The following is a 27,895-nucleotide window of genomic DNA, read 5'->3' on the forward strand; positions in this document are numbered from 1 at the left end:
ACAACAAACAGTAGTAATCAGTGTTAGTCTAGGAGCACTTCCAGAGTCCTCAACACTGCAATGTCTTGTAAGATGTGATACCGTACATGGTGGTGCATTCATGTGTAAAGAAGGAGTGTAAAAGTCAGTCCAGGTGGAGATGAATTCCCAGCAGCGATGATGCTTTTTGCAATAATAAACATCAGCCAAGGGTTGTGGAAGTTGGAGAAAAAGCGTATGTGCACTCTGATCTGCAGGACTCCTCAAGTTTTGCTTCAACCAACCGGCGAAAAGCACATTTGGTTTTCCATTTTAAGTCAACTGAGACAGAGGAGGAAAGCAGAAGGAGGAGTGGCTATATGACAAATAATAACTGACTGACTGGATGAGAGACTTCAGAGATGTCAGCGCTGCAGACAGGATGAGTCCAGTGTTGTCTAGTGCGCTGGAGGAGGGTTGTTGGGATCTGGTCGGCTATTGGCCAGGTACTTTGCCCGCATGCTGGAGGTATACTGCGGACGAAAAATGAAAATGACAAACAAAACCCAACATGAATCATGATCTCTTTCATCATAATTAAAACATTTACTTATAAGCAGTACAAAAAGGGTCAGTCCAGTCTTAACACACTCCATGTAGGGTTTTCTCATTATTACATGACTTACATTTAAAGATGCAGGTTTTAAAAGGGATAGTTTGGATTTCCTTACGTAGGGTTGTATGAGGTCCTTATACATAGTCAGTGTATTATCTACAGGAGATTGCAGTCTGCACACTCTCAGTTTGGAGAAGCAGGCAGGAGTACAGCCTTGGAAACTGGGCAATGTACTGCTGTTGATGAGGCCTACAGCAAAACATATTGTAGCCACCAAATACATGAATACCAATTTAAGTGTACACTTTATTTTGAATATTTTCACGGCTTTCTTACGCTTTCAGCCCTTTCTTATGGGGAATTGAAGCCGCTGTATTGCTCTCTTCTAAACCACAATTTTACCTAACAGAACTTGGGAGTTGCTGGTCTACCGCTGCCTTGATCAGTCACTTTGTTTGTGTTACTGTAATACAAACAAACTGATCAAGGCGGTGCTAGACCAGAATCTCCCGAGTTCTGTGAGGTAAAATGACACGTTCTTGTCAATGGAGTCTGGTGGCTCCTAAGACAATATAGTAAGTTTCACTTTCAGGTCAGTTCCCTGTTGGAAAGGGCCGTCTGATGGCAAGATAAAGCAGTGAAAATATTTTAACTATAGCGCACACTTAACCTAATATATGTTTTGCTGCTCCCCCTGTGCAGAGGTAGCAGCTTGCTTAGCTTCCATGGTGGTACTCTCGCATGTTTTTAAAAGCTGGGGGCATGCTGTCCACCATTGACTGTAGGAAATCCACGGTCTATAGACAACTATCTTGTACAACTTCAAAAATCTAAACTATCCCTTTGAAGTCTTTAAAAAATGTACCTTTTGCTGTAGTAAACAGATTCAAAGGCTCAGTAATTTTTTGAGTGAGAAGAAAACCCTTTTGGTAAATAAAACATCAAAAGCACCAGTGGAGGAACATACAGATACGCATATTGGACACATCAAAGCTCGACAATTCATTCAACAGATCAGAAAAAATCCTACACGGGTTACCTTTCGAACTAGTTACTCCAGAGCGCTGGAATCTAAAGGGATGTTAAATGATTCAAATACACAGAGAACACCACAGCAACAGATGACTAGGACAAGGAGTTGTATAAATATATAACACAAATTCTTGTAAAATTATTTCAGTTTTTGCTTTTTACCTGCGTGCACATTCATATACATTTAGGATGCACCCATGCATTTTTTTTGATACAGGCGATACAAGCACAAAAAGGCTGCATTTCAAACTCATGTGGAAACACTAAGCTTTCCATTTGTAATACATTTACTTATGTTGCTGTCAGAATTCAGAGACATTTGGACAGCCTGGTCCGCATGTGAACGCTGAGTATTTGCACCAACATGGGAACCATGAACCAACATGACTTACCTTGGATGCTTAAGAAAAGCATGTATCATTTGTAGGGCTGTAACTGTTATTTAATTGTTATTTGTTTTGCCTATCATATCAGAAAACAGTGAAAAACATGTTTAGTAATTCCCCACATCCTTAGCTGGTTTTGTTTTGTCCAACTTCATAATAGTGTCTTGAGCGTAAATAACTTCGACATCTACACGGACTACCTGTCAGAGCTGGCAACTGCTGACTGTGATTAACCCAAACACCTAGTTTCACTGTCAGTCTAAATATGTTCAGTGCCACTTTGCCATCGCAGTAATGGTGGCAGTGATCACAACAAATAAATCAGCCAGTAGATTTGTCTATAGCACTAAATGCAGTAGTGGTAGGTAAAATATCAGAAAATAAAAATATGCAAGGTCTGGCCCCATCTCACAGAGACGTGTTGCTAGAAAGACAATACCAGTAAAACCAGTGTTTCCTATGATATGGCACACCTGCAAGTGCTACTCTGGTGTGCCGTGCATTGCGCATAAAATATTCACAACGTTTCAGCGCAAGGCGTGGAGTCGCACTGTTTGTCAGTGTTACACTTCAAATCAAGTAAGAGGTGGGATTTACTACTGTTTTGATGCTGGTAGATGTGGTAGGAACCCTGGGATATTGGCAAATGCAGACAACAGGTTGATAATATGCAGTATTTAATTACAATGAAGAACACCCCATTATTCAATTATTGGTGAATGTGTGCACGGAGTTGCATGAAATGAATCTCTCTTGTGAGGAGAATGCCATTTACTATGAAGATAAATAGGCTAGCTAGCAGGTTAGCTGTTGGAGCTTGAGAGAGCTGTGTGTGAGAGGGAGGGGGAATTCATCAATCATTTCGTGATAGTTTCATGTTGGCTACTGTGGCTTTAAACATGGCGATGTTGAAGTGGCCACACCTGTGGCGATGCGTCTCAGTGTGTGCTGATACAAAAAAGTTGTGCCTTCATTTTCCTTGTGTTACACACCTAACAACTGAATCCCTGATACTTCACCTCCCGAGATCACCCTCACACCCAAGAACCAAGACAAAGCAGACTCACATGAAACAGTTTAACGGCTTCATAATTTCACTCTGTCATTGACTCATAGGTCACAGTGAGCCCTGGGGCAGACTTACAGCTTCACATGTTCCTCCCAATACATCTGTGGTGCAGGGGGGTAGGGGAACATGCAGCCCAGGGCCACAGAAAACAAATCAGGTGAGACACCAGGTGGGACACTTAGCAAGAGTCAGGACAGAGGGGGGGAGTGGGGAGAGGGGTCCAGCAGCCCTGGTGGGACCTGAATAGAAGGTGAGTAGAGCTGGGAGTTTGGGAGGTGGTACAGAGGAGGAACAGGCCAGCAGGTGGAGGAGGCGGGCTTGTTTTGTACCTGTTAGCATAGCAGATGAGGTTACCAAAACGATCTTGAACTCTCCGAAGGCTTTAACTGCCAGATGTGACCGCTGTTACTGTCCGCGGCAGTCAAATACAACTGTATGGATTCGCAGGAAAAAAAACAAAAAAACGACAAGAAGAGAGTATAGAGAAGATACACAAAGCCACACGGACACCAGGGAGGGGAGGATCTCTGGTGGAGATTCAGGCCTGGGGGGAGCAGGAGGGAATGACTGAGGTTTGTTTCTCATACATAATAAAAACTGGTCAACTTGTATCAAGTCGCAATTTCAAAAAAGCTCTTACACACCATAAAGTTTTAGTGACAGTCATGTAGGGTCTTGACTTGGAAAGGAAATAAAGAATCCCGCACACTGTCCATCACTTGCACTCATTTTATTGATGACATGCATTTTATGTCGTAGAACAAAACGTGAAAATCTCTTAAGCTTGTGTTAACCATAGATCTTATTTCAGGCTTCTAACCAAAACCTCATTCAAAATACCCATTGAATTCGAGACAAGGAAACCCTAAGTACAAAAATGCTAAGTCATATCTGTGTTTGAGGACTTATTCCTCCAGCACTCTATAGGCTCTCACCTGTGAAAAAGCTGCCAGTAAGAGGACACCAGCAATAAACATGACTCTGAGCTCTTTTTCCTGGATTAGAGCCTGTTCTCTTTGTCTATATGAACTTCGTATGATGGGAGGTATGAGGATGAAAATGTCAATAGGTGATGGACAGTGCGCATGATTCTTGATTTTCTTTTCGACTTGTATCAAATAAAGACAGAAAACACTGCCATCTCATACATATACTGTATGGGTCAGGTTACAGTTTGACACTTTACTGATGCATGTAGGGAGAGTAAGTTTTGTTTTGCTTCCCTATACATAAATAGGGGCAAGTACAGTGCTGCCAAGCTGAAAGAGACACACTGTGTAAATCAGACTGTGCTTAGCTCAAAGAAACAAGAGCTACACAAAGTACGTTCTCTCTAAATACTGGTTCCCTCACTGTCCAATTACAGTACTAAGGTTCTACCATGGTAGTGCTACAGTTAACAGTGTGCCATCATATAAAAATGGCAATCATAATGTTTATCCAAGTTTCTGTGGCTCCCAAGTTAGTATGTACGCTTCTCTTATGGGGTACAGTGATGTAATAGAGACCAGGGTTCTATGTTGTTAAAAAGGGTGTTTGCCAATGCAGCAACTTCTCCAGGGAACCAAGAACCTTTTGAGGAACTCAGGAACTAAACCTGCATTCTGACTCAAGAACCAGGGACTAAATTTAGTTCCTGTAGGATAGTTTAATATGTATAAAAATGTCCCTGCTCTAGAGGGAATACTTTCTGTTGGTTCAGGAGGACTGGTCAAACGCCGCAGCTGCTTCAACTTGTATTCACAGAATAAAAAAATACTTCTAGTATTGATTATTATGACAAGGGGCAGATATGTCTTGATAATTATCAGAGTTGCAAACAAAGTTAGGCTTTGTTGTCAAGAAAGAGAAAGATTGAGAGAGTGTGTGTGTGATGAGAGAGACAAAGCTGCAGTCAAGCAAGCTAGAGAGCGGCGATGAGGAAGTGAGTGAGGGAGAGCAATAAAACAATTTGCTGATGGTTACATTGCAGTTATGTTCTAAAGCAGAAATAAATGACCATTAAACACAAAGACTGTCTACTGTGGAGTCAGACGTCGGCAGTTTTCAGCCTCCTTTGCCTCCTCTGCATTTGTGCTTTTCACAAAACAATAAACACACAAAAAAGGTTGACCGTATGAAAATTGCTCATCAAACGCCACCGTCTTTGTAAATTTGTCATTGGTCTAATTTGCATAATATTCAAGGTTCTTTAGAGGCTGTAAAAATGCAAACAGGAACATGCAAAGTTGCTAGTTTAATTCCTGATTTTAGTTCCTCTGGTTCCAGAGTCACTGGATCATTTTGGTCGAAAGGGGTCAATGGTTAGTCCCTCACAAGTGGCTGCCAAATGACCCAGAGGTGTTCCTATAGTTCTCATGGTTTTTTTAAAAACAGGAAATGCGACACTTACCGAGGGCGGAGGAGACTCTCGTCCTATCAGAGGCGTGTTTTCGCAGCGGGAGTTTGGAAAGTTGGCATTCTGAGCCCTGTTGAATTAAACACACAATGAGATGAAACGCAACAAGCTGAGAAATGTAAAAACCCCTAAACGCTGCTTTGAAGACATGAAACAATATACTGTATACATGAAACTCTCCACGTCCGTTTTCAGCATGCCAAGGCATTAAAACACAGAGGCAGAAAATGGGGGATCCCCTCCCCCAGCAGTTTCCCCAACACTGAGCTTCACTCATGAGGCTGAGAGCTTTGAGTTTCACAGGCTTCACAGCTGGAGAGCAACAGCTGCATCTGCTGTCCACTGCATGACTTTCTATAGTAGAGCTAAGCTCCTCTCTGGGGATGTAAATACCGACTCCTGAGAACATGACATATCTAATATCAGCCGCAACCTCAGGCTGTGAAAATAAATTATCTACCACTTCTGCCTTTCACTTAGTGTGGATTTCTATTTATGTTCACAGCAGTTTAAAGCAGTGGTGACTTACATGTACTCTGTGACAGGTGCGTTACTGACGGTGTGGGCTGCGGCGGGGATGGAGGTCTCACTGCCATAGCTGCTTCCACAGCTGTACAGGCTGGGCATATGGACCCGGTACAGGTTATCATGGTTTTGCCGTCCTCCGTGGCTCAGAGACTCATCCTCACTGTCCTCCTCATTCCTGTAAACATCACACAGCACTGTGAAACCACCACCAGAGGGACCCCCTGTTCTATCTGACTGATGACAAAGGAGAATCTAAGTGCCACGTGGTAACGTTTTGTGTTCATTCTCAGTCACATTTCAATTTGCTTTCATCACTGCCTGAGGGAGAGAAAACAAGATGAATTCTCTGCTGTGTGAAGCAAAGAAGATGCAGTTTTCCACTGACCTTAATGGGGCTGAACAAAGATGGTAAAAATAGCCTCATGTAATTGGTTCAGTTTCTGCACGAAAATTAAAAGCCCTAATATTGCTTTGGCACTATAAATGTGTGTGTGTTCACGTTGTCAAACAAAAGCAGTAGCCTACTCCTGCAGAGAGACTGGATTCCACTTGATACTTTTCAAACAATGAAGCTCAATAGAGTTTGTGAGGAAACAACAATGCACTGAACATGGTCTGTCAAAACAGAGCAACAGTGACATCATGGAACTTGTCTCCCTCTAGTGTTCATCTGACTAACCCCCCAAAAAAACATCTACTAAGTGAAGAGGTTATTACATTGGTGATGGTTCATTGTAGAACCAGAAAACCTTTGGAAGAACTATTATTTTTCTGTGAGGACATGTTTTACCTTGAAATCAACATTATTTAACAAACTAAAACCATATTTTTAACATCTTGTTTCTGTAGAAATGAAGATATCTTTTTGCTGAATGATAACAGGTTTTATACTGTACATTTAAAGGTGAATTGTATAAGATTTAGGGGGATTTGATGGCAACTAGCAGTGAACTGCAACCAGTAAGAATTCCTTCAGTGTTCATTGTTCAGGAGGTTTTTATCTGAAACCAAATTGTCCACAGAGGTCTCATCCTCTCAAAAACAAAAGGACCAGGTGATTTAAATAGCTGGAAACACTGAATAAAGCAGCTTCACATAACAATTCAGGTTAACTCTGGCACGGCTCATTGCAGCTGGGCTTCGTACTATGATGGCAGCTGCGAAATGGCCCTGTGTGAAGCCAGTGTTTCGTTTGTTAGTTCTGGGCTACTGTAGAAACATGATGGTACAACATGGCAGTCTTCATAAACAAAGACCTGCTCCTTTTGTGGATATATATGGCTCATTTTACGGGTTAGTATACACTAAAGAAAACATGCTTATATTTCTGCCAATATATCCCTCTAAATCCTACACACTGAACATTTAAATAGACACATCAGCAAAATCTGTAATTTAGACAGAATACTACTGTTAATATTTGGGGTGCATGAGATGTGTTGGTATTTTCCCACTTATTTGACCAAATGCTACTTTTCATTACAGTACTGTTTTTACAGTGCACAGGCATTTTTCTGAATATCTAATCCATGAAATCATAGAACTTGCAGCTTAAAGTGGGTATATCAGAGAAAAGGGTGACTTACTCATTGATCAAATAATATTAATCATCCTGCCCTAGACACACTAACCCTAAATATTCATTATAAACTTTCATATATTTCCAGATGAGGTAGAAGAAAATTAGTATGTTCAAACAGAAACAAAACAGAACAAGCTTAGCAGGAACCACTGAGAAAAACAGAGTGGTAGCGTGTAAGCCTTTGCTTTACAACAGGAAGCACCAGCTGAGATCAAACTGATGAACATGCCCCCCAATTGTTAAGAGGGATCAGTTAATTATGTGGTGCAGCTGAGCTGACTGACGGCTGTGCCTGGGAAACCACTTTCCTCGCAGTCATCCTGCAAACCTTATCTGCTGCTGATAGGACAAAGACATCAGAATGATTTCACCCCTCGGCTGCAGAAGACGACACCAGCTCAGGCGGTGGTTTATGATAGATTTAGGCCAACTCGGCACAATTAGGGGGGATAACGGGAAGCAATCTATTTGAGGAAGCAGCTGGGGCCTTCTGGACACGTCCCAGTGGTAAACACAGCCGTACACAAAACTAATCGTGTTTCTCTATCCGTGTAGATTTATCCTGAATTTCGTTGTCTGCTTCATTCCCGTGTCGTGTAAAAACAAGTGCTGAGGAGGGTTAGAAAAGATGCCATAAAGCCATAATTAATTGATAGGCTTATCCTCTTAAATTATTTCTCACTGTATACACACTCCTGTGCACGAACTTAGCTTAAAAGCTTCTGCACTGGCTCCTATGTGGTTGTGAGTTGAGGAGTGTATGGGTGGCCAGTAGATGTCTCACCTCTTGCTGTGCCAGGTGTGAGGCACACTGCAAACAATGGAGCTGAACATGAGAGCAGTGATGAAGGAGAAGAGCACGAGGTAGATGACGCCTTCCAGTCCGTCATAACACAGTCCTGTCATGGCCTGAACAAAGTCCTGTGAAAAGGGGAGACACCACTTTTATAAAAGGCAGGTAGGGCCAGATCAAAGTCTGCATTCAAACATCTACAGCAATTTGAGAAACCCAAGAAAGAGAGAACCAAATGATAGTGAAGAGGTAGTAAAAAGGCCAATATCGTTTTTAAATTTCAGCATGTGGATTCTAAGAGTCTTTAAAATGCATCTACTGTGATTTCTAATTTAAAGTAGGTCAAACAAATGAGCTCACAGTTGGCAAACTAGAGGGAGGGCAGTGCATCTTTATCTGGGTTTGAAAAGAAGCACTACACCCCACAATATCATGATTGAGAATCCCCATTCTGCACAGCACAAGCACATCTTGTATTCTACTGAAGATAATCTAATTCTCATGAAATAATGAGCTTTGGTGGTTAAATTTTTAAGAGAGGAAGCAGAGCAGAAAGCAAAGAGAAAGTTCTTGCTACAGTTGCACGTGCGCCTTTGGAATTTGGAAGCCACTGAGGGACAATTCTCCCAAGCACTGCAATGGCCAAGTACTTGTCATTCAGCCAGCTTCAGAAATGGTACAAAGCCAGCATCAACTGGACAAGAACTCACATACAGGAAGGCAAATGTTATTTATGGTGACAGGTGTACTCAGCTGCACAAGCATAAAAAGAGGGTTTGCTTTATGCAGCTAAGCTGCACTACGAGGATGTCACAACAAATCAATTGTGCGGCGCCTTTTCATCAGACATGGAGCAACCCTACAGTAAGAATGTCTCGATTTGTAAGTCTCCTCCTCGCTGCTCACCATGTGCAGGCTGCGACAGTCCACCAGGGCAGTGAGCTGATGTAGACTGATCTCTGTGGTGTTCAGTATTTCCTGGATCTTTTCTAAACTTCCCTGAGAATTAACAAGGAAAAACACACGATTAGCAATATTGAAAGAGGCTTAACTTGAATACCAAATTTGGCAGCTGTTGGTGTTTGGATACTGCAAACAACCTTTAAAAAAGACATTGGAAACTAAATTTGTATAATTCTCAATATCTACATTGCAAAAATACAACCAAATGGAGTAAACAGTCAAGAATAAGAAATAGCCAACTTTTCCAGAATGGAGGAAGCAGGTAAGAAGTAAACTGCGATTTTTTAGACAGTGATTAATTCAGTGATTATCCATTTATCAGTGTCTTTCGTCAATATACAACAGTACACGGAAGCTTCAGCTGAAAAAGCAGATTTTAATGTGCGATACATTTTAATGCACTGTTTCTGTTCTTCCTCCAGCTCTCATCGCAGTTCCAGCAGAAAATACGTCTGATAGCCTGATATAAACATTTCCACAACCTCAGCACATTTCTCTGTGTGGGTATGTGAAGTGAAATATGCCTCTCTCTATTCCCAATGTCAGCTCTCATTTGTGCCTCTGTCAACACAGTGTAAGGACCAGCGCCAGACAATACCACAGTGTTGTACTGACAAGGGCCAGTGAAAGCCTAATGCAGCTAAATGGACATAATGCAGGTCCCAGGTGGGCCGTCAGCAGATCTTTATGTAGACAGGTGCACTTCACTTCTCTGCAGGTCAGTCGTTTGGTCCCATTCACTGGGATATTCTGTCATCACAAACAGTACAATAGCACAGGACAGCTTATGGCCCGGTGTGTAGGGGGTAGGGAGGGTGAATGTTTATGGTAACAGCTACCCTCTAATGTGGCATCTCTAGTTAATAGTGTAGTGATGAGGCTGGAAACATACCTGAGTTTGTTTGTACTCTCTGGTGGCAGAGCGCAGCAGCTCAGACACGTCATCCTGCATCTCCACTAATGCTTTGTGGCTCCCCGAGAGCTTCTGAAATGAAGTATGAATACTGTAGCAGCCGGGCATATCACAATCTTTCCAACATTTTAATCATTACATTAAAACATTAGTTATCTGTCTGCCTTTGTAGTGCTGTGGACATCTATTGGAGGAGCTGAAAGGCTTACATACCATATAGTTATATATATATATATATATATATATATATATATATATAGAGAGAGAGAGAGAGAGAGAGCTTCCTTTTCTTTACTGTCGCACTAACAATAGATCCCTGGACTTGAGCAGCACTCAGAAGTTTTGATTTATTCATGTGGGTTGCAAGATGAAATAAAGGTAGTCCATTAAAGCAAACTATAGATTCACAGTAAAAGTGCCATTCTGCCTCTCTAGCTTCTAACACACATCCTCTGATGCGCACACATGCTATCAGTACAGACAAACAGGAAGAGCTGCTCTGCATCTGTTTTCCTGCTGGCAGAATGGGAAGTATTGTATTATTGCATGGAAAAAAAGAGTCTTCTTTGGGGCAATGGGAGTGACTCATTGTGCCAGCTTGAATTCTCACCTACCTCAAGGTCATACATCATGCAGAGAATATGTCTAAAATGTTGTCGCTGCTGAGAATTTCATTTCATAAACATGACATTAATGTTGAGCTAGTAAGCTACCAGTCAGAGAGCATATGGGTATTTATCTAAAGGGTAAATGCTTGTATTTAACTCGTTAAACACACAAATGTGTAGTAAAATATGCAACAAACCTGCTGGAAGGGGTTTGTTTGTTCCAAATTGCAACTAAGGTAGTGCTGCAGGATATCTGTGGATTAAAAAAGGACAGAACATGTTAGCAGGGCCACATAAATTAGCTGAGGGGTTGCAACTGGAACATCAAAGGTATTCAATTTAATATCACATATGACAGAGAAAAACAGCAAAACCTTACATTTGAGAGGCTAGAACAAATGGATTTCTGACATTTTAAAACAAATCAACTACTGTGCCAAAAAAGTTGCTCATTGATTTTCTGTTTATTCACACTTATTAGCTTGTTATAGATATATCAGTAGGGTTTAACAATTGATCAAAACTCTATGAAATCACAATGTAGCCAACTGAAATTGGCACAGTATTTGTCAAAGGCAAAATGTGTGTCAAATACCATTTTAAATTAGATGTTGTTGTGTTGCAGAGGCATTCTGACCTACACATCATATTCCACAGACTTGAAAATCACCACACCATACACACCATCATGCCATAATCATCTTAATGTGTTTTTCAATTAAAAAAAAAAAGAGAATAACAATGTAAAAAATAGCACTCCTTTTCATGTCGCAATTGCAACAGTGTAAATAATCACAATGGCCCATATATAAAGTTATTGGATTCTTTTTAATTCCCAAATATCGATATTGGCCTCAAACTCCAGTTCCAGTCGAGTCGAGTTATAATATGTTGGTAAATTTGGACTGTTAGTTGGACAAAACTTTAATTGTGTCAATTTATTAACCAAAAAATAATCGTTTCATGAAGAAAATAATTGGCAGATTGATTGATAATGAAAATATCTGCTGGTTGCGGTGCTATTTGACTATTTAGATCATCTGATATGGGGGGTCCTTAAAGCTTTGTACGACTGTTTTAGGACGAGCATGAGCACAGTGCACTAGTGGAGTAAAATACTGCATTCAAAACACCTCATTTTCCGAAGCTCACTGATCAGAGTGGAGGCATGTAATAATGAGTGGCAGAATGACGTCAAAGGTTGACCAATGCTTGAACACACTAGTTCGTACGTGTTGTCCAAACACGTTTGAAGGAGAGGTGATTTAAGTACGTTCCAAACAGCCACAAGTGAAAGTGCAATCAAAAGCCTGCCATCGTGATAACTGTGGAATATTTAAACGTGGAATACTTTGGGTCAGCCCCTCCTTCTAAAATATTAATGGTGTTGCACAAATTTGTGAAATGGATACAACCTCTTAACAGCACATCACATGGTGGTGGGTACAAACTGTGTTAAAATTATTTGTTGGCCGCATGAAAGCGATGCCAATGCAGTCTATTACAAACAGTTCACAGTCCGTTCTATTATATTTAATCATACCTGCTCATTCTTGTATCAAAATGTAGTTTCGACTCTTGATTTTGGTATCTCTTTTTTCACGCTATATTGTGTTTTCTCTTCCCCACATCACTGCTTTGGGCACTACTAGAGGCCAGTAGTCAGGTAACAGTCGGATGCAGAGACACTGTATTTTGTTTTCCAGCTCTGTCTCGCTGTGTCCCCACTTGCCTTGTTAGAGCTTGACTGCTTCTGTAACTGTGCTCCCACTGAGCTAATCCTGAGCTATGAGGTGAAATGTTCCAAAAGAATAAAGTTCACACGTGCTGTAATAGTATGAATGAATGTGCTTTTTCCTGTGACGCAGCAACACTTTTCCAACAATAGCACCCAAAGCCAATGAGAGACTTAGGTACAACCCTTCTTACTGCACAGAGCCTCCTGCATAACAGCCCAAAGACCGGTTTAATCATCTCTGGAGTTATTGTTAAAATTACAACATGACCGAACTTGCATTCTACTCACGGTACACCAGGAAGCAAAGCAGACTCTAATTAAACTTTTGGACTTTCACATGCTATTACAACCCACTCTAGCTACTAACTAGAAGCAGTGAGTAGGAGTCGATGAGAAATCCTGAGTGACTCAAAAGCTGCACCAACGTCAACAAATACAAGCTGTGAGAACGCCACCGCCGACTGAGCACATGGTGCGAGTGACGTCCATACTCACTGCTGTGTCAGGAGCTTCTTTCCCACACAGTTGACCAAGCTCAAGAGGAGGATTTCCGGCACAGAGAGGTACATATTAAGCAAGCTTCTGTCATACACACACCCACACACAGAAATATCACGAAGAGCACATTTCCTACAGTCTGACCTTTGGTAATGGATGGAATAAATGACGTTCTTCTATCACTTAATGTCGACTGTGCTGACATACAGAATAAGTTCTTTCTGCCATAATGCACAATGGGCTGAAATAGGACTTAAGTAATGATCAAACAAATATATGTTTCAGGAACCATTACATAAATCTGTTACTTCTTTTGCCACTGTTCCATGTAGCAGAAAATTAGGAATCTGCTCTGCCCATGACTTAGTTATAAAAACCTCAGAATAAAGCTTCAGTTACAACATCATGGACAGCTTGAGTCTCTTTTACAGTCAAATTATTAGTGAGCTGTGGCTTCAGGCTATGGTCACAAGAAAGCTTGCTTACTGAACAGAGAATTGGCAGCACCTTATCCCACCAGGTTCAACATTTTGGCAGGAAGGGAGAGGGAGTCAAAACAAATCTGCCTTCAGTCCCTGGAGCTTCAGTAAAGTTGCTATCTGAGGATTATCAAGTTTTCCAAGCATGAAAAATTGTTCACTACCAGATGTCAACCGAGATGATCAAGCAAATGCTTAAGAGGGAGACTAACTGTCTCAAAACAAGTTTAGTGAGTGAATAAATACTTGCAGGTTCTGTATGGAACATTAAGAGCATTAATAGAGCAGCAAACCACTACGTGCTATGTGAAAATATAGTGGAGCAATGGCATCCTGAGAAGGGAATGAAGTCGTGCAAGAAGCCAAAATACATGAGACATGGATGCAGCGCAACACATTTGCTGCATGCCTGTAGCAGAGTGTGCCCATTATAATATTTTGGCGACTGGTCTTTTTTTTTTTTCCTCTACGTGTGGCTCCACAGCGCTCCGACAGGAAAAAACTTCATATAACTGTGTACAAAAACAAGTACAATTTGTTTTAAAATGATAAAAAATAAATACCTCATTGTACCAGAGGAAAGCAGAAGAGCAATCCTGTTTTTGTTTTTTACATTTATCATATCATCATTACATAAATCAGTCAAATCATCCTGTCGTTAAAATGATCTGGTTAATTGATACAGTAACACTTAATATAGCCTACACATCCAAACCCTGCATTACCAACTGCATTATCATTTGTTAAAACTCAATACACACAGTTTGAAGCTGGCAGCACCCACACACTGCGAAGACAGAACTGTGTAGCAGGTTAAAAAAAAAAAAATCCTGCTCCACCTATGTGATGCGCTGCATACGTACCCCATGCATCATGTCCTTAAATCTGTGTTTGTTTTAACCAAGACTGCATCGTCGCACCCCCTTCATTGTCCCCCTGGTTAACACTGTTAGCTCTACCAGCACAGTTGCCATTTTAGTGCTGACTATGGAGTTAGCACCGTTAGCTGACGGCTGCCAGCTCAGCCTCCTCCATGCTGAGAACTGTGTCCAGACAAAGACGAATTTTGAATAGAGCCCTTTAAAATATAGTCGTTTTAAGTGCTGACATAGTTATTCAGGTTTACAAATTCTGATTTAAAAGTCCTTGTCTTGGAAAAATGAAAATGCAGCTTATCTTTTTCACTGCTGCTACCATTTGTTAAGAATTTAACAAAGTAAACCACCAGAGAACAGAGAAATAAATTGGCTGCAAGATGACAGGTCACACAGATCAACTCTCGCTCTCTCTGTTTGGATTGAAACCATGTGTCTGACATAATTGTGCAATGAGGAGAAAGCAGAGGAATGAAAAATAACAATGAGGGTTGTTGAAATGATGCATGTTCAAATAAATATAACAGCGATCCAGAGGAGGAAAGCAATAAATTCACTGTAATAATAACACACTTTGTTCTCTCCAGAGATTTGTCTGGTGTTACTTTAGTCAGATATGAGCTATAAAGGGAAAACATACAACAACTCTGAGTGAGATGTTCCCTTTTCAAAAAATAACCTATATGTAAAGGCGTTATTTATATTCTATATTTGCGATATTACTGTAATAGTAATGAGCATAATTGAACTGTCAGAATATAACAAGGATTCTTTCAACAGCTGAACAGCTAACGAGTATTATAGGGCAAAAATAGAACAGAAAACACCCATCCTGCACAAATCAGCCCTGGGGCAAAATACAGCTCCATAGCTGCAGCATAATACAGTTTAGTGCATAGTTTTCCTCATGGTTCAGTTGAAGTCACACCATTTACAGCTGACGCTCTGACTTCTGCCTTAACTAATAAAAGCTTGGTTTGTGTTTAGCAAGTACCACATTTTGAAGAAGAGAGCAGACAAATGGTGAAGCTGATGATGGAAGAAAAAAAAAGAATATCAAGTGGGCAGGAAGTCCTTGGTATTTTAATTTCTAAGCACCATCCTCTCATTTTTATTTCCAAGAACTGAAGACAGATGCAGGAAATATATTGTGTGTCTGATTATTTTCTCCATTGCTCTTATCTCCCTCATACACTCTGCTTCACACACACACCCAAGGCACTATCATTCTTTTCCCTAACACGCAGCCCATCATGGGACAGATTGGGCAATTACTAAAACGAGATGTGTTAGAGAGGCTTCTGTATTGCCTAAAAAGGCAGCTCATTGCCCTCTTGACCCTGTCGCAGATGTGGCAGTAATTTTTAGAGCCTTTTTATGGGCCATGCATGGACGAGACCAAGCCCCGCTCTTTAGAACAATGCCGCCTCACTGCTGCACAATAATCAGAGCATTGAGCCCAGGAAGGGGGAGGGGATTAAACAATTCAGGCTAATGTGTCCTCGACAATTTGAGATGACTAATATTCACCATTTCAGGGACATGTTGGAGCGAACACGCGACTGACTCATAACAACATGGTAATCTCAGCGCCATGTGAGTGAAACCTGTGTGCAATTCCTACCTTGACTGATGACTCCATACTGGTCTGCCACTTTGGTGACATACGTGTCAGGAGCAACACAGAAGTCACTGGAGGTCTAAAAACAAGAAAATAAAGATGTTGACACGAACAAGACACAGTCGTAGTGACACTTTTGCTGCAAACTAACACAACACTAAATGCACTGTCATGCTTGATGGAACATGGGAGTGTTGCAGCTTCAAAATGTGTTTACAATGTGACAGGCTGACTCCATCCCAGCTGAGCTTCCAGCATCAGTTAAGCAGTTTTTGTTCTCCATGAGGCAGCCAAATTAGCTGCTTTGGTCTTCTGTGAACCTTGGCTGGAATGTTATGGCTACAATGCTAATCCCAATTATTTTGCTTGTGATCACAGGTCGCACTACTGCTAATCTAAAGCAATTCCTGTGATTTTGATGCAACTAATTACAACAATTCTGTATTCACATTCAACATTTGCAAAAATACTTATTATTATGAATAGTGGTTTCAACAAAAACTGAGGACATTAATAAAAGCTCCCCTCCACTACTTTTAAGGGTATGGACCGAATTACATCAGTACTACAGAGTACCGATTCACGTTATCTATCAGGGCTCAATTTCGGTACATGAGAGCACATCTTTGTGAGACCACTTACGTCTACCTGTGACAGCTACCTCACTAGACTGCTATATTTGTTTGGTACCAACACAGACAACATTGCTGCTGTGGTGCTGCCTGCCAGCCCGATCTTTCTACACAGAATTTGCCTCTGATCATGGCCGTCAATAATATAACATTTAACGTTTATATTAATGGAGCCGTGCAAGTCACTGAATTTTCCACATCACAGTCCTACATGTGTTTCACAATAAGAAGCCAAATGAAGGGATTCTGTCCACAGAACCTCTACAGACAGAAACAGTGCTGAGTTTAACATACATATTCCTATGTTTTTGTGTGTGAGATATATTACAGATATAGTCATTAAAATTGAAGGCTGAAAACTTGATGTTGCTGGTGTGATGTCAACATGACTACCAACAGTTAATTTTCATTCTCAATCTTTGCTGAGAACTGTGCACTTCACACGGAAAAAATAGGCGACACGCTGAAACTCTAGATGAGCTGCAGCCAAGCTGTGCAGCTGCTCTAACCTGTTAACATGGGCACTGAAATGAAAAGACAGGTTTTGTGACGTGCACGTCCTGCTCAGGTAGGCGGTTTGGCCTGGGTGTGACTTGAGGATTGACTATGAGTGCAAGAGAAAGAGACTGAGCAAGATTACATCACCCATCCAACTTGTTCAGAAATTCCATTTTTGGTTTTACAGAGAATGTTAAGTACCAAAAAATACGTTTTGAAACCACTAGTAAACATAACCTTAGAATGGACTTATATAATGAAGTAGAAGACTTCTTGCTTCCAGCAGTAAGTGAGGTAATTTCACTTATTTTGTGGAAAAAACACATTTAATGAGTTAGGTCTGATCAGATTTTCACTACATGATTATTGTTGCAAATATTATCGCAATATTTATAGAAGAGTAGAAAAAAGGCAATAACAATTCTGTCAGTCACGTTCATCTTTAACTTTGATTTTTGAATTTTTTATCTCTAAATAGAGAAAGAGAGTCTTTAACAATAACGAATCCACACAAAAAAGCAATTACACTTTGTGGATAGTAAAAAGGCAACCAGATGGCATTGGGGGAGGGAGACAAAGCAAGATCATAAAGAAACAGAAATGATTTAAGATGCACTGGAGTATTCACACAATATTATCATATTTGTGTTATTAACATGATGTCAATAATTCATTTTTAAATATCCTGGTTATCATCAATACCGGTATATTGTGACACCCCTAATATCAGTATTTATATGTCTTAAAACAAGTCTAGTCCATTTCAACTGTTCAGATTAAGAAAAATAAAACACGCCTCTTGGGCCAACTTCAACACTCCTTGGCTGAGCACACAAAAATCATGTTATCCAATTATATGTAATGAACTGTGCAGCTCTACCTGGAAAACAGGATCATGCTCTGGTGGAGACACTTACCGCAGAGACAGCCAACTCCAGCCCCAGGGAGACCCAGCTGATTACCAGAGCCACCACTCCAAACAAGCACACCCTGGGGAGAGCAAGAGGAGGTGAGAGGTTTAAGCACCTTTAACCTGCAGCATTACAGCAAAACTATCCATGTGTGCAACAACAATCCATACAGTGTGGAGGGAGATAGGTTAACACTAATTTAGCTGATCCTTTAGTATGTATCAAGCCTTTTGTAACCTTTTGTATGGAAAACACTAATCTCATCTTCAAACACAGTCTTGAAATTGTGCAAGTTTAGTTTGAAATACGGAAAAAATAAAAGGAGAGGGAGCTCAGTAGGTCCATAAACAGATTAACACAACAGATTTAATTAATAATTTAAGTTAAATGCTGCTAAATAATGATGTGCTGGAAACCCTTTGGAACAAGTGTGGAATTAAGGAAAAAAACTGACTATAAGATCTGAATTTAACCATTGTTGAAATTAAAAATACATGGAAACTAATTATAAATGTTGCTACTACTGTTTATTTAACTTACTTAGAACAAATTAATTGTTTGATTATATATTTGCTTTGCTGCCCTTATCTACCATAAAAGGAAAAACTGTAAAAACACTAAGTGGTCTCATTTTCTTTTGCAGACTTTATTGCATTTACTGAGTTATTTTTAGTGCCTATAAAAGGCAAACAGCCCTTTGCAGCTGCTCTACTGAATATAAAACAGTAGCAAAACATATTAGGGAAAACCAATAGATTTAAGTGTGTCACGAAGTGTTATTAGTAATCACCCAAATACTGAGAATATCATGGTGATTTTGCTAAACGAACTGTGGTTGGGCTGGTATTTTTAGGGCATAAATTCATCGTGACTAAACTGTAATGACAAGGTGGCCTTGATCAGCTGAAGGCTACATGTGCAATAATTGCCGCTCATTCTGTGACAACAGCTTAAATTATTTCCCAGGGCAGAACAATTTTCCCTTAAGTGCCCTTGTGGCCATGATCCCTTGATGAGACTCACCCAATAAGCGTTCCCTTGGAGTTGCGAATGAGGCCAAACAGCACCAGGAGGCAGATGAGGACGTCGAACAGTAGCAGGCCTATGTAGCCCAGCCACCTGTGAGGACAAATGTCATTACCAACAAATGGCCAAGAGCAGCACAGCATACCATCTCATCATGAATAAAGAGCTTCATGTTTAGAGCAAGCACAATAATTTAAACACGTATCTCATCAAAGCAAAATTCTTATTCTGTTACAATTAACTAAACAAATGTATTTAAAACTAGCAGGGATTTCTTTTAAAGTGACAGTCCACCCTCAAAGATATTTATATTTCCTCTTATTTATTTATCAGTGTAGATATTTTTGGTGTGAGTTACCGTGTGTTGGAGTAATTGACCACGAAGATGTCATCCTTCCCTAAAATATAATGCAACTAAATGGCACTCTGCTGGTGGTTGCTCAAAGCACCCAAACACTACATTTGAAAAACTCATCAGCAATGTCTCTTCCTGAAAATCCTAACCTGGTTACTAAAGATAATTCACAGACCTTGTTGCTATTCTAATTATAAAAAATATCAACTGGCCACTAGTATTAACTTAGACGACATGAATGACCTTGCAAACCCTAAATTTGCATTTACAATGTGTATCTAATATAATTTCTGTTTTGAATTCCAGTTGAGACACTGAAAACCATCGTGAGCCATTTGGCCAGCCACTTGCATATTTATAACTTCAGGCATACGGGTAAGCAAACCCAATACAGCCCAGAGGGATTACCACCACTCTTTAATATTTTCTACCAAACTGGAAAACTCAATGCAGGTTTGAGATTCTTGGTAAGTCAGCTGCCTAATGACATGCTGAACAAGCACGTCTCATTCCTTGTTGTCTGTGCTCGCATCTGCTTCCTTCTTCAGATTCACTTAAGATTTTCATTCAGAAACATATCTAACAGAGAGGCCTCAGCCAACACTGTCTCGCCACCAGGGAAGAGACAAAGTAACTTTCAACTTTTCAACAATATATGAACTCGGAGCTGACTGACAGCCAAGTCTTCACAAGCCATTAAATTAGTGAAGGAGTGTGTGTCTGCACTGAAAGTTTAATCAAAGAGATGAGGCACATAAATCATGGTCTGTTGTTGTCTGCGTCTCTCACTGCTGCTGCTGCTGCTGCTGCTGCTGCCACTCCCTACTCTCCGGCATCAGACAGAAGCTGAATATATAATGTGTTGCATTATGCTATATGACACTCTTTGTCTGAGTGAATGCTTGGACCGCACTATTACAGTCTTACCTGTACCAGTCATACAGCTCAATCTTGACGGCCAGCTCTTCCAGGGAGATGTTGGTGTTGTCCCAGAAGGGGATCTCCACCATCTGCCTGACCAGCTCGTCCAGCTGGCCCTGCAGCTTTTGGATGATGGACAGGTAGTCCGCGTGCTGTGCATACTGGGCCTCAAGCTGTTGCAGATTGTTGTCTACCGTCTGGTTCAATGAGGATGTACAGTTATATACCTAGAGCCAGCACAGGGACAAACAAGGTCATGGTGGAGATGAAGTAAAAGGAGATTCACTACACAGCTTTAGTGGTAGGGGGGAAACCAGGGATGCTCATGGCAGAAGGGCGATGAATTATTAAACACATTGGCATAATTTGTGCCCTTAGTCTCACCAGCTTCTCCACTCCAGTGATTGTGCGGTTAGCATGGCGCAGGGAATACGTCAGCCGGTTCACTCCATCACAAGTCTCGCCGTTCCCATAGAAACCGACAGCAATGCCAGCACTGAGGGGAGACAAAAGGAAGGGTGGGGAGACAGGGTGGTGAGGAGGAGGGATTAGCTAAAAAAGACACAGAGAGGAGACAGAGAAGAGAGCGAGCGAGGGGGATAGCAAGGCAGGGAGAGAGGCGTGTGAACTCTACATTAACCCCGTCAGTTCAGACCCAGTCAACAGGCTCCTTTCAGCTCCAGCAGAAAGACTCCATACAGAACCATGGAAACACAGAGGAATGGACCAGCTATGCCCCAAACCCCATACTATGGCTGACAAAGGCTGTACTGAGGCAGGAGATCAGCTCTCATTTGCACAGACAGGCTTCAGGTTGCAGAAACAGTTCCGGCGACTGCATGGGAAACAGTTTCTATAGGTACAGCAACAAAAATAAATAAAATATTCCAACAATTTATTTGTACACAATCTATGATCCACTATCTTGATATATAGCAGAGAGTAGAAGCCATTCATAGTGACACAGTGACAAAAAAAACCCCTCTCTTTCTTTGCTCTGAGAAGCAATTTGAAGCAAGAACCGGTATCTCTTTATGTGCTGCAGCTGCTGGTCGTTTTGCTGACCCCCATCCTATGCCAGAGCTGATTTTATCAAGTAGGCTGATGATAAGCGAATCACTCAAAGCAAAGTCAGAACAAGTCTAACAGTGTACGGCCAACAGCACTCAGTGAATCAATGGGCTCTCCCCGCTTCCTGGAGGGCTGCTAATCTCTTCCTCTCACACTCTGCAGTGAGAAAAGGTGAACAGGAGCAGTGTCACTGCAAAAAACAAAACTCCCTGCTGTGATGACAAACCTGTGGAAACTCTTTCAATACTAGTGAAAACAAGACTAAAAAATAACTGTAAAAAACAGAAATAAAATAATGATAGTCCCAATATTGTCAACAGTGGTGCAGTTCTTTGTGCAATTATGCCCAGCGAGAACTCCAAGGAACAAAAGCAAAACAAAACAAAGCATAGATATGTATGATCTCTCCGACTCTGTTTTTCCTGCTTTCACTAAAACACACTTGTGCGTGGGGAACAAGCACACACACAGATACAGTGATTGTAATGCAGTTCTTGTACTCATCAGGTCCCCAAGCTCTTTGTGCTACTCTGAATCAACCGTGATGGCTCTCCAGTGGCCCATCAACAGAGGGAGGAAAACAGGAAACAAATGCAGTGTTCAAGAATAAAAAAAGCATGTCCAGATGGTACAGTTCTCACACTATCTGCTGCAAATATCATATAAAATACAAAAACAACAAAGCATAAAATTGAAGACTGTTTACATAGTACTCCTATTGTCTTTGTGTTTTATGTCTGCTCATATGGAACTGTAATTTCCTTCGGCACTATTGTACAATTTTTGTTTAAAAATTCCTAGCAAGTGTATAACTCACTTGTCATCTGTGCAATTTTGTGGTCATCAGTCTGGGTCTAAGTCTTGCCTCAGATGCTTAGTTTACGGTAATTAAGTCCTTTCTGGTTAGAAGTTGTTTTATAGAAATGCGATTTAATTTGATCCTGGGTGTGTCGAATTTCAGGCATTTGCCAGCTATGCAAGCATATTATTCTTTTGTTGACCATTTCATATAGAAATATTGAGGGACTGAGCAAAATTTCAAACCTCTAAATTCCCATATGATATGAATTTTTCATACACCACCATACCAGTGCATAATTGAAACACTAGCTGCAACTCTTCAACAGGCAGAAATATTCCTTACAGAGCTCATCGTGAGGAGCAACCTGGTCGAAGAAAAGTGCATAGTATGTATTGAGAGGGAAGCCCTTTTAATTGCACACCCTTCTAACTAATAGTCTCCAACGGGGCAATACCATGGCACAAAACAATGTGTGACACCTAAACAAGTTGTTGCACCATTAAGCTGGGAGAGCCTCTGTCGCTCTAGGAGGATGAAGACCAAATGACTGGAGAGGCACGAGAAGAACTTGTGCCCAAGAGAGAAGCTGTGTTTGCTGTTTGGAAGCTTTTTTGGTTTTAAAAAATCCAACTTGCATGCTCCCGAAAAAGAAGAAAACACTTCAAAGACAACCCAGCGGAGCTTACTGGTAATGTCAGCCTGCAGCTCCACTTTTCTAGACACCATGGTTACCTCCAGAATCAGAGATGACAGAGAAACAACAAAACTAGAAACTTCTCCTGCTGTCCTACAGACAGCGGTGTGACATGATGTTGCCTTCCCCGTGAGTTATATAAACAGCAAACACATAGGTAACTACTGTCTGCAGGCTACGCTAGCAAAGTGAAAATCAAAATAGCTTTGTGCAGGTGAGGAAACTCAAGCTGTATCCCCTGTGGTACATCTATATAAAGGGGGGAAGAGATACCGTGATTTACTACGAAAAAATACTGTGATATACATTTTTGGCCATACCACTCTCCACTACTTATTCCTATTATTGTAATTACAAAATTGTGTGTTCCTAGAGTTAATGTTGTGTGCTCTGGTGTTTTAAGGATATAGACTGCCTCAGGGTAGTTCGTGCTACTATGTGAATCTGTAGCTTTCCATGGCGACCACATAATTTCCATGCAGTCTACATGTTTAGCCAAGATTGGTCAGTAAGTGACTGGTGTCTTTCCTCTTCCTGTATCTTTGTCTGTCTGTGTGTGTGTGTGTGTGTGTGTGTGTGTGTGTGTGTGTGTGTCTGTGTGTGTGTGTGGATGCAAAGCAGCTAACATCAAGGACACAACTGGTGAATGCCATTTGCAGACATGATTACTGTGTCTTGCCCGGTCAAACCCAAATAACTCAAAGCATGAGAAAGAGTTCAAATACATACTCTCCAAAAAAATGCATCAATTTGTCTCAGGATATTCTGAATTAACTTTTTTAGGATTAACTGAAAAATGTCAAAATGTGACTATGCTTGGGGATCTGAAAACAAGGCCTATGTGTTTGGACTCACCTGCAGACGAGTGTTGCAATGATGACACACCAGGCTGTGCAGCAGCAGTCAGCGTTGGGCTGTTCCTCATTTTTGCTCCGCCGGCAGCACAGACAAATGGAATAGATGAGCAGGAACAGAAGGTCCAGGGCCAGACAAGCGAGCGCCACACCTCCCAGTAACAGGATAGACTGGTGGACAGAGGGATAGGGTTGTGGAAACTTCATTGCTGATACCACTTTCACATCAATAACAGTGGGGGGGGATAATGGGCTTCCAAAATGTCCCACAAAGAAACACCACAAAGTAGTCTTGAAGAAGAGCTTAACCTTCAAATACATCGCACTCGATTTTTTATTAGTGTGCACCAGAAGCTTTAATGAATATAATATTAAATTAAACTGATAGCAAGTTTTGTTCACAAGTTCGTAGAGCATGCACTACAATCACGAGAAAACATCTCTAAAATAAGATGCCTCATCCCTTTCCCTGATTACAAAAGAACAGAAGGTGCTTTCGGTTTTGAAGAAGACCATAAAAGCCTGTTCATCTAAGCACAATAAGTACAGTACCAGTGGTGGACTTGGTCAACAGTAACAACAAAAACAAAAGCCCTCTTTAAAGTGGTATACAACAAACATTGAGAGAGAAATACTTTATGCAATAACATCAAGACAAAACTCGTAATACCTGCTGTAGATTTACAACTATCAACGCCGCACATTGGCAACATTTCAAAGCTGGCGCTAGAGCAATATACTATCATTGTCTAACCTTTAAGCCAACAGCAGCACTTCCTATGTAGGTCAGACAGAGGGCTTCTGTGTTCACTGTATACTTCTGAGATTTCACTGCTGGGACAGATTTTCATCCTGACACTTTTGTTTTGTAAAAACCCAGGGTTGTTCTGTTTGTTCGGTCTTCTCAACAATGCATCAGAGTGACTGACACGCCCTGGTGCAGTGGTTGTAGACCCGCTTCACAGCAGTGAGTGAACTCAATCTTGGAACGACTGCAGGCTCAAAGCACAGTCTTGACAACACAGCATTTGGTGAGACTACTCCTTTGAACTAATCCTGTTTAGCAACTGTGATAAAAAACAAATGACAGACTGGGTAATAAGACACAAATACCATTTAATGACTTGGCTCCTGTATGTTGCTCTGCACAATTCAACCCAACAGGGCTCACTGGGTGCATCCAGGAGTAGAAACTTAAATCTTACAGCACTTTACTTTTGGTGCTTTGCTTCCATATTATCTGTGCAAGAGGTAAGAGTGACATTACTGACAGCTGACAAGTCAAGACTTCCCCTGAAGCCTGAGTGAGAGCATTGCACTGACAATAATTAGCAGCCTGTCATCACACCTCTTATGTTTTGCTCTTGTTGTAATAACAGTGCAAAGGGAGTGATATAATATCTTCCACCAGCTCTATATGCATGCTGATAAAATATGCATTAAGTTTCCACTGAATATCCTTATCCTACTAACAGTGTTGTTTTTTTACAGTGAACTTCCCAGCTGTACAAAGTGAGCGCCAAACATACAAAGCTGCAGCCATTATCCAGTCAATGAACCCTTCCTGTGTCCGACCAGAAAAAGGCTCCCAGTGAAACCTCAGAGAGATGGAAAATAACAACAGCGAGGTGGCACAATGACGACCTTTTTCAGCAAATGGACTCTAGTGCCACCTCAGGTAAACAATACAGTCCTCACAATGCTCATGTTGTCTGAACTAGAACTGAAATCAGAAAGCAAATATCTGACATCCACATAAGTTAGTCATTAAACAAGGATGTTCATAGTTTTACAGCTTTGATTACTTTTGTTTTAAAACATGAATTTCTGTACAAGCTTCAGCACAACACCGCCACTCACAATGATGCAGGTCTGGAAAGTCTTCCCGTTTCTCAGGGACCATGATTCACTTCTGCATTTTCTGAATCATACTTCCACAGAAAAAGGGATGCACCATCTTAAGCCTTCCACCCATATCTGGCAATGTTTAACTTGTTGAAAACGACCCCATAATTCTTGTTAATTCCCTCTGCCCTAAGTGGTATGTGAAACCATAATGCTGCATGCTCATAACTCAGTGTCTTTTAAAAACCACAGCACCACAGAAGCTAACGATTTTGAAAAAGGAGCAGTGCAAACAAAGTCCATTAAGCAGTTAGTTAAAGACAATTATTCTTATTTTATAGTAAAATAAATGATGTTGGTACATTTAACTCTTTATCACGCCCATGGCAAAGTAAACAACTCCCCATCTTACAAGACAGCAGATTAAGTTCATTAAACAGTTGAACTGACAGTTTCCACGGAATTTCTTAGGAGGATTTGCAAGATTTGTAGGATTTCTTTGTTGAATGTTAAACCAAAAAGGTAATCTGAAGTTAATGCTGTGCCATCTGACAAAAGCGATCCTATTTTATTACTTCTTTTTAAACAAAATATATGCATAGCCTCGATCCTTTGGGTCAAAGCTAATAGGTGTCTGTGTCAATCACTGTTTTGAGAAACATAACCTGCACACCAACTGAGGCGTAACAGAAACCAATAGCATCTGCATAAATTAGAACACAGTAAGTGCTTAACACCCGTTAAAACTACCACTGCAATCGGAAAACGAAGTACCACTTGACCTAAATTTAGAGATTTTCTTTAATATTAACCATGTGAACAAATGCCATGCTGCTCTCCCCTCCCCCCCGTCTCAGATGTTCATTAGGCTGTGCAGCCTACTTATGGACGTATGCTACCAATTGAACCTCTTTAATCTAGACATCCAGAGTAGATGAGGTTAAGATAGGTCAGATAAGGTTTTTTGCAAAGCTACTTCACAGTCCATGTGCCCCTCACATTATACAACAAATACAGGTTATGATTATATCTTAAGGAAAATAAAATAAGCAGAGTATGGTTGATGAGCTCAACTTAGGTATCTTGGATCACACTATATAATGCCAGCTGGTTGGTGTCTGGAAAAGGTCAAGACATGGAAAGAACAGCTACACACAGATGGTGGCATGGATCAAAGGGTGAAGAGGAGGAACAGGTGCAGACAGGTCATCTGGCACAAAAAAATACTAATAATTGTGACTTGAATTTAAGGCTTTACATTTGGAGAAAGTACTGAACACACTCTTATTATCCTGCTCTTGGAGGCGAATACTAGACTGAAAGTAACAATGAAAGACACATTAATAGGCATCTGTAGGATGCCTGGGAATCACGACCTCTTGGGTCATGTGAGAGGAGGCAAGGGGGTCAGTGAGGTATGTCTTACCTGTTGATATGTCCAGTCCTCTGGCCGGAAGTCACTGCTTGTCTGCTCGAACATGAAGTTGAAATGGGGAAGTCTGTGTAGAAGGTTCACCCACCATGGTGGAGAGTAGCTAACCACTGCTGCCATGGCGAGGAAATGTCAATGAGATCCACTCACCAAACAGGCAAGCAAGGATGCTTGAAACTGTAAACACAGAGGGGGAATCCACTTCATAAAGTCTGTCTGTATCCGGGATGAAAGACAAAAACAGTGGTGCTTTTCTAACATTAGAAATAAAGTTAGTAAGCTAGCTCACATTAGATATCGTTTAAATGTTATGTTAACTGTGTCAATCAAAAATATTTATCTATCTCATCCAATACACAATTTAAAAGCTGCCCACACTGCATTAGGATAATTAGTATTACAAGCACGACCAGACAGCACTTCCCTAACTTGACAAACGCTGATGTAGCCAGCTAGCTTCCTAACATTAACTAGTAGCTAACATTAGCTTAACGTTAACCCCGGGCGACCTGATGCTAGTTAGCTTGTTAACATGTCACTTAAGTCAATTGTTATGTCGCCAGCGGCTATCCTCTTGTTGTATAAGTTGAAAACTCCACAGTGTCGTGGTCTATTTAAATTTCGTCAAAAAGCAGTGGTTTTAAAAGCTAGTATTACCCGTAATATAGCTAGCGTTAACTCAGCTAACGTTAGCCGGTTTAGCTGCTGGTTAGTTCAGTCCGATGAGACTCGAGCACGGAGGCGAATAACAACAAGAAGTCTCTTTTGTTCCACTTGACATTCTGCTCTGCGGTTAG

The 27,895-nt window shown here is 40.9% G+C and overlaps 1 protein-coding gene across 2 annotated transcripts; it reads right to left on the reverse strand.

The window, feature by feature from the left end:
- Nucleotides 1-272: 272 nt before the first annotated feature.
- On the reverse strand, nucleotides 273-27,895 carry ttyh3a (tweety family member 3a). Of its 2 annotated transcripts, XM_033644838.2 has the most exons (16): nucleotides 27,756-27,895; nucleotides 27,093-27,275; nucleotides 23,823-23,992; nucleotides 20,785-20,896; nucleotides 20,407-20,627; nucleotides 19,122-19,217; nucleotides 18,105-18,177; nucleotides 16,061-16,136; nucleotides 11,044-11,099; nucleotides 10,218-10,310; nucleotides 9,269-9,361; nucleotides 8,354-8,490; nucleotides 5,989-6,162; nucleotides 5,454-5,529; nucleotides 3,391-3,492; nucleotides 362-491 (listed from the first exon to the last, which is right to left on the reverse strand). In XM_033644838.2, the coding sequence occupies exons 2-15, from the start codon at nucleotides 27,216-27,218 to the stop codon at nucleotides 3,412-3,414; spliced, it is 1,584 nt and encodes a 527-aa protein (XP_033500729.1). In that variant the 5' UTR covers nucleotides 27,219-27,275; nucleotides 27,756-27,895; the 3' UTR covers nucleotides 362-491; nucleotides 3,391-3,411. The 2 variants fall into 2 exon arrangements, with proteins under 2 accessions (XP_033500731.1, XP_033500729.1); XM_033644840.2 differs by lacking the exon at nucleotides 3,391-3,492 and having other exon boundaries at nucleotides 273-491.

Source organism: Epinephelus lanceolatus, chromosome 18 (genome assembly GCF_041903045.1).
Source record: "Epinephelus lanceolatus isolate andai-2023 chromosome 18, ASM4190304v1, whole genome shotgun sequence".
Classification (NCBI taxonomy): domain Eukaryota; kingdom Metazoa; phylum Chordata; class Actinopteri; order Perciformes; family Serranidae; genus Epinephelus; species Epinephelus lanceolatus.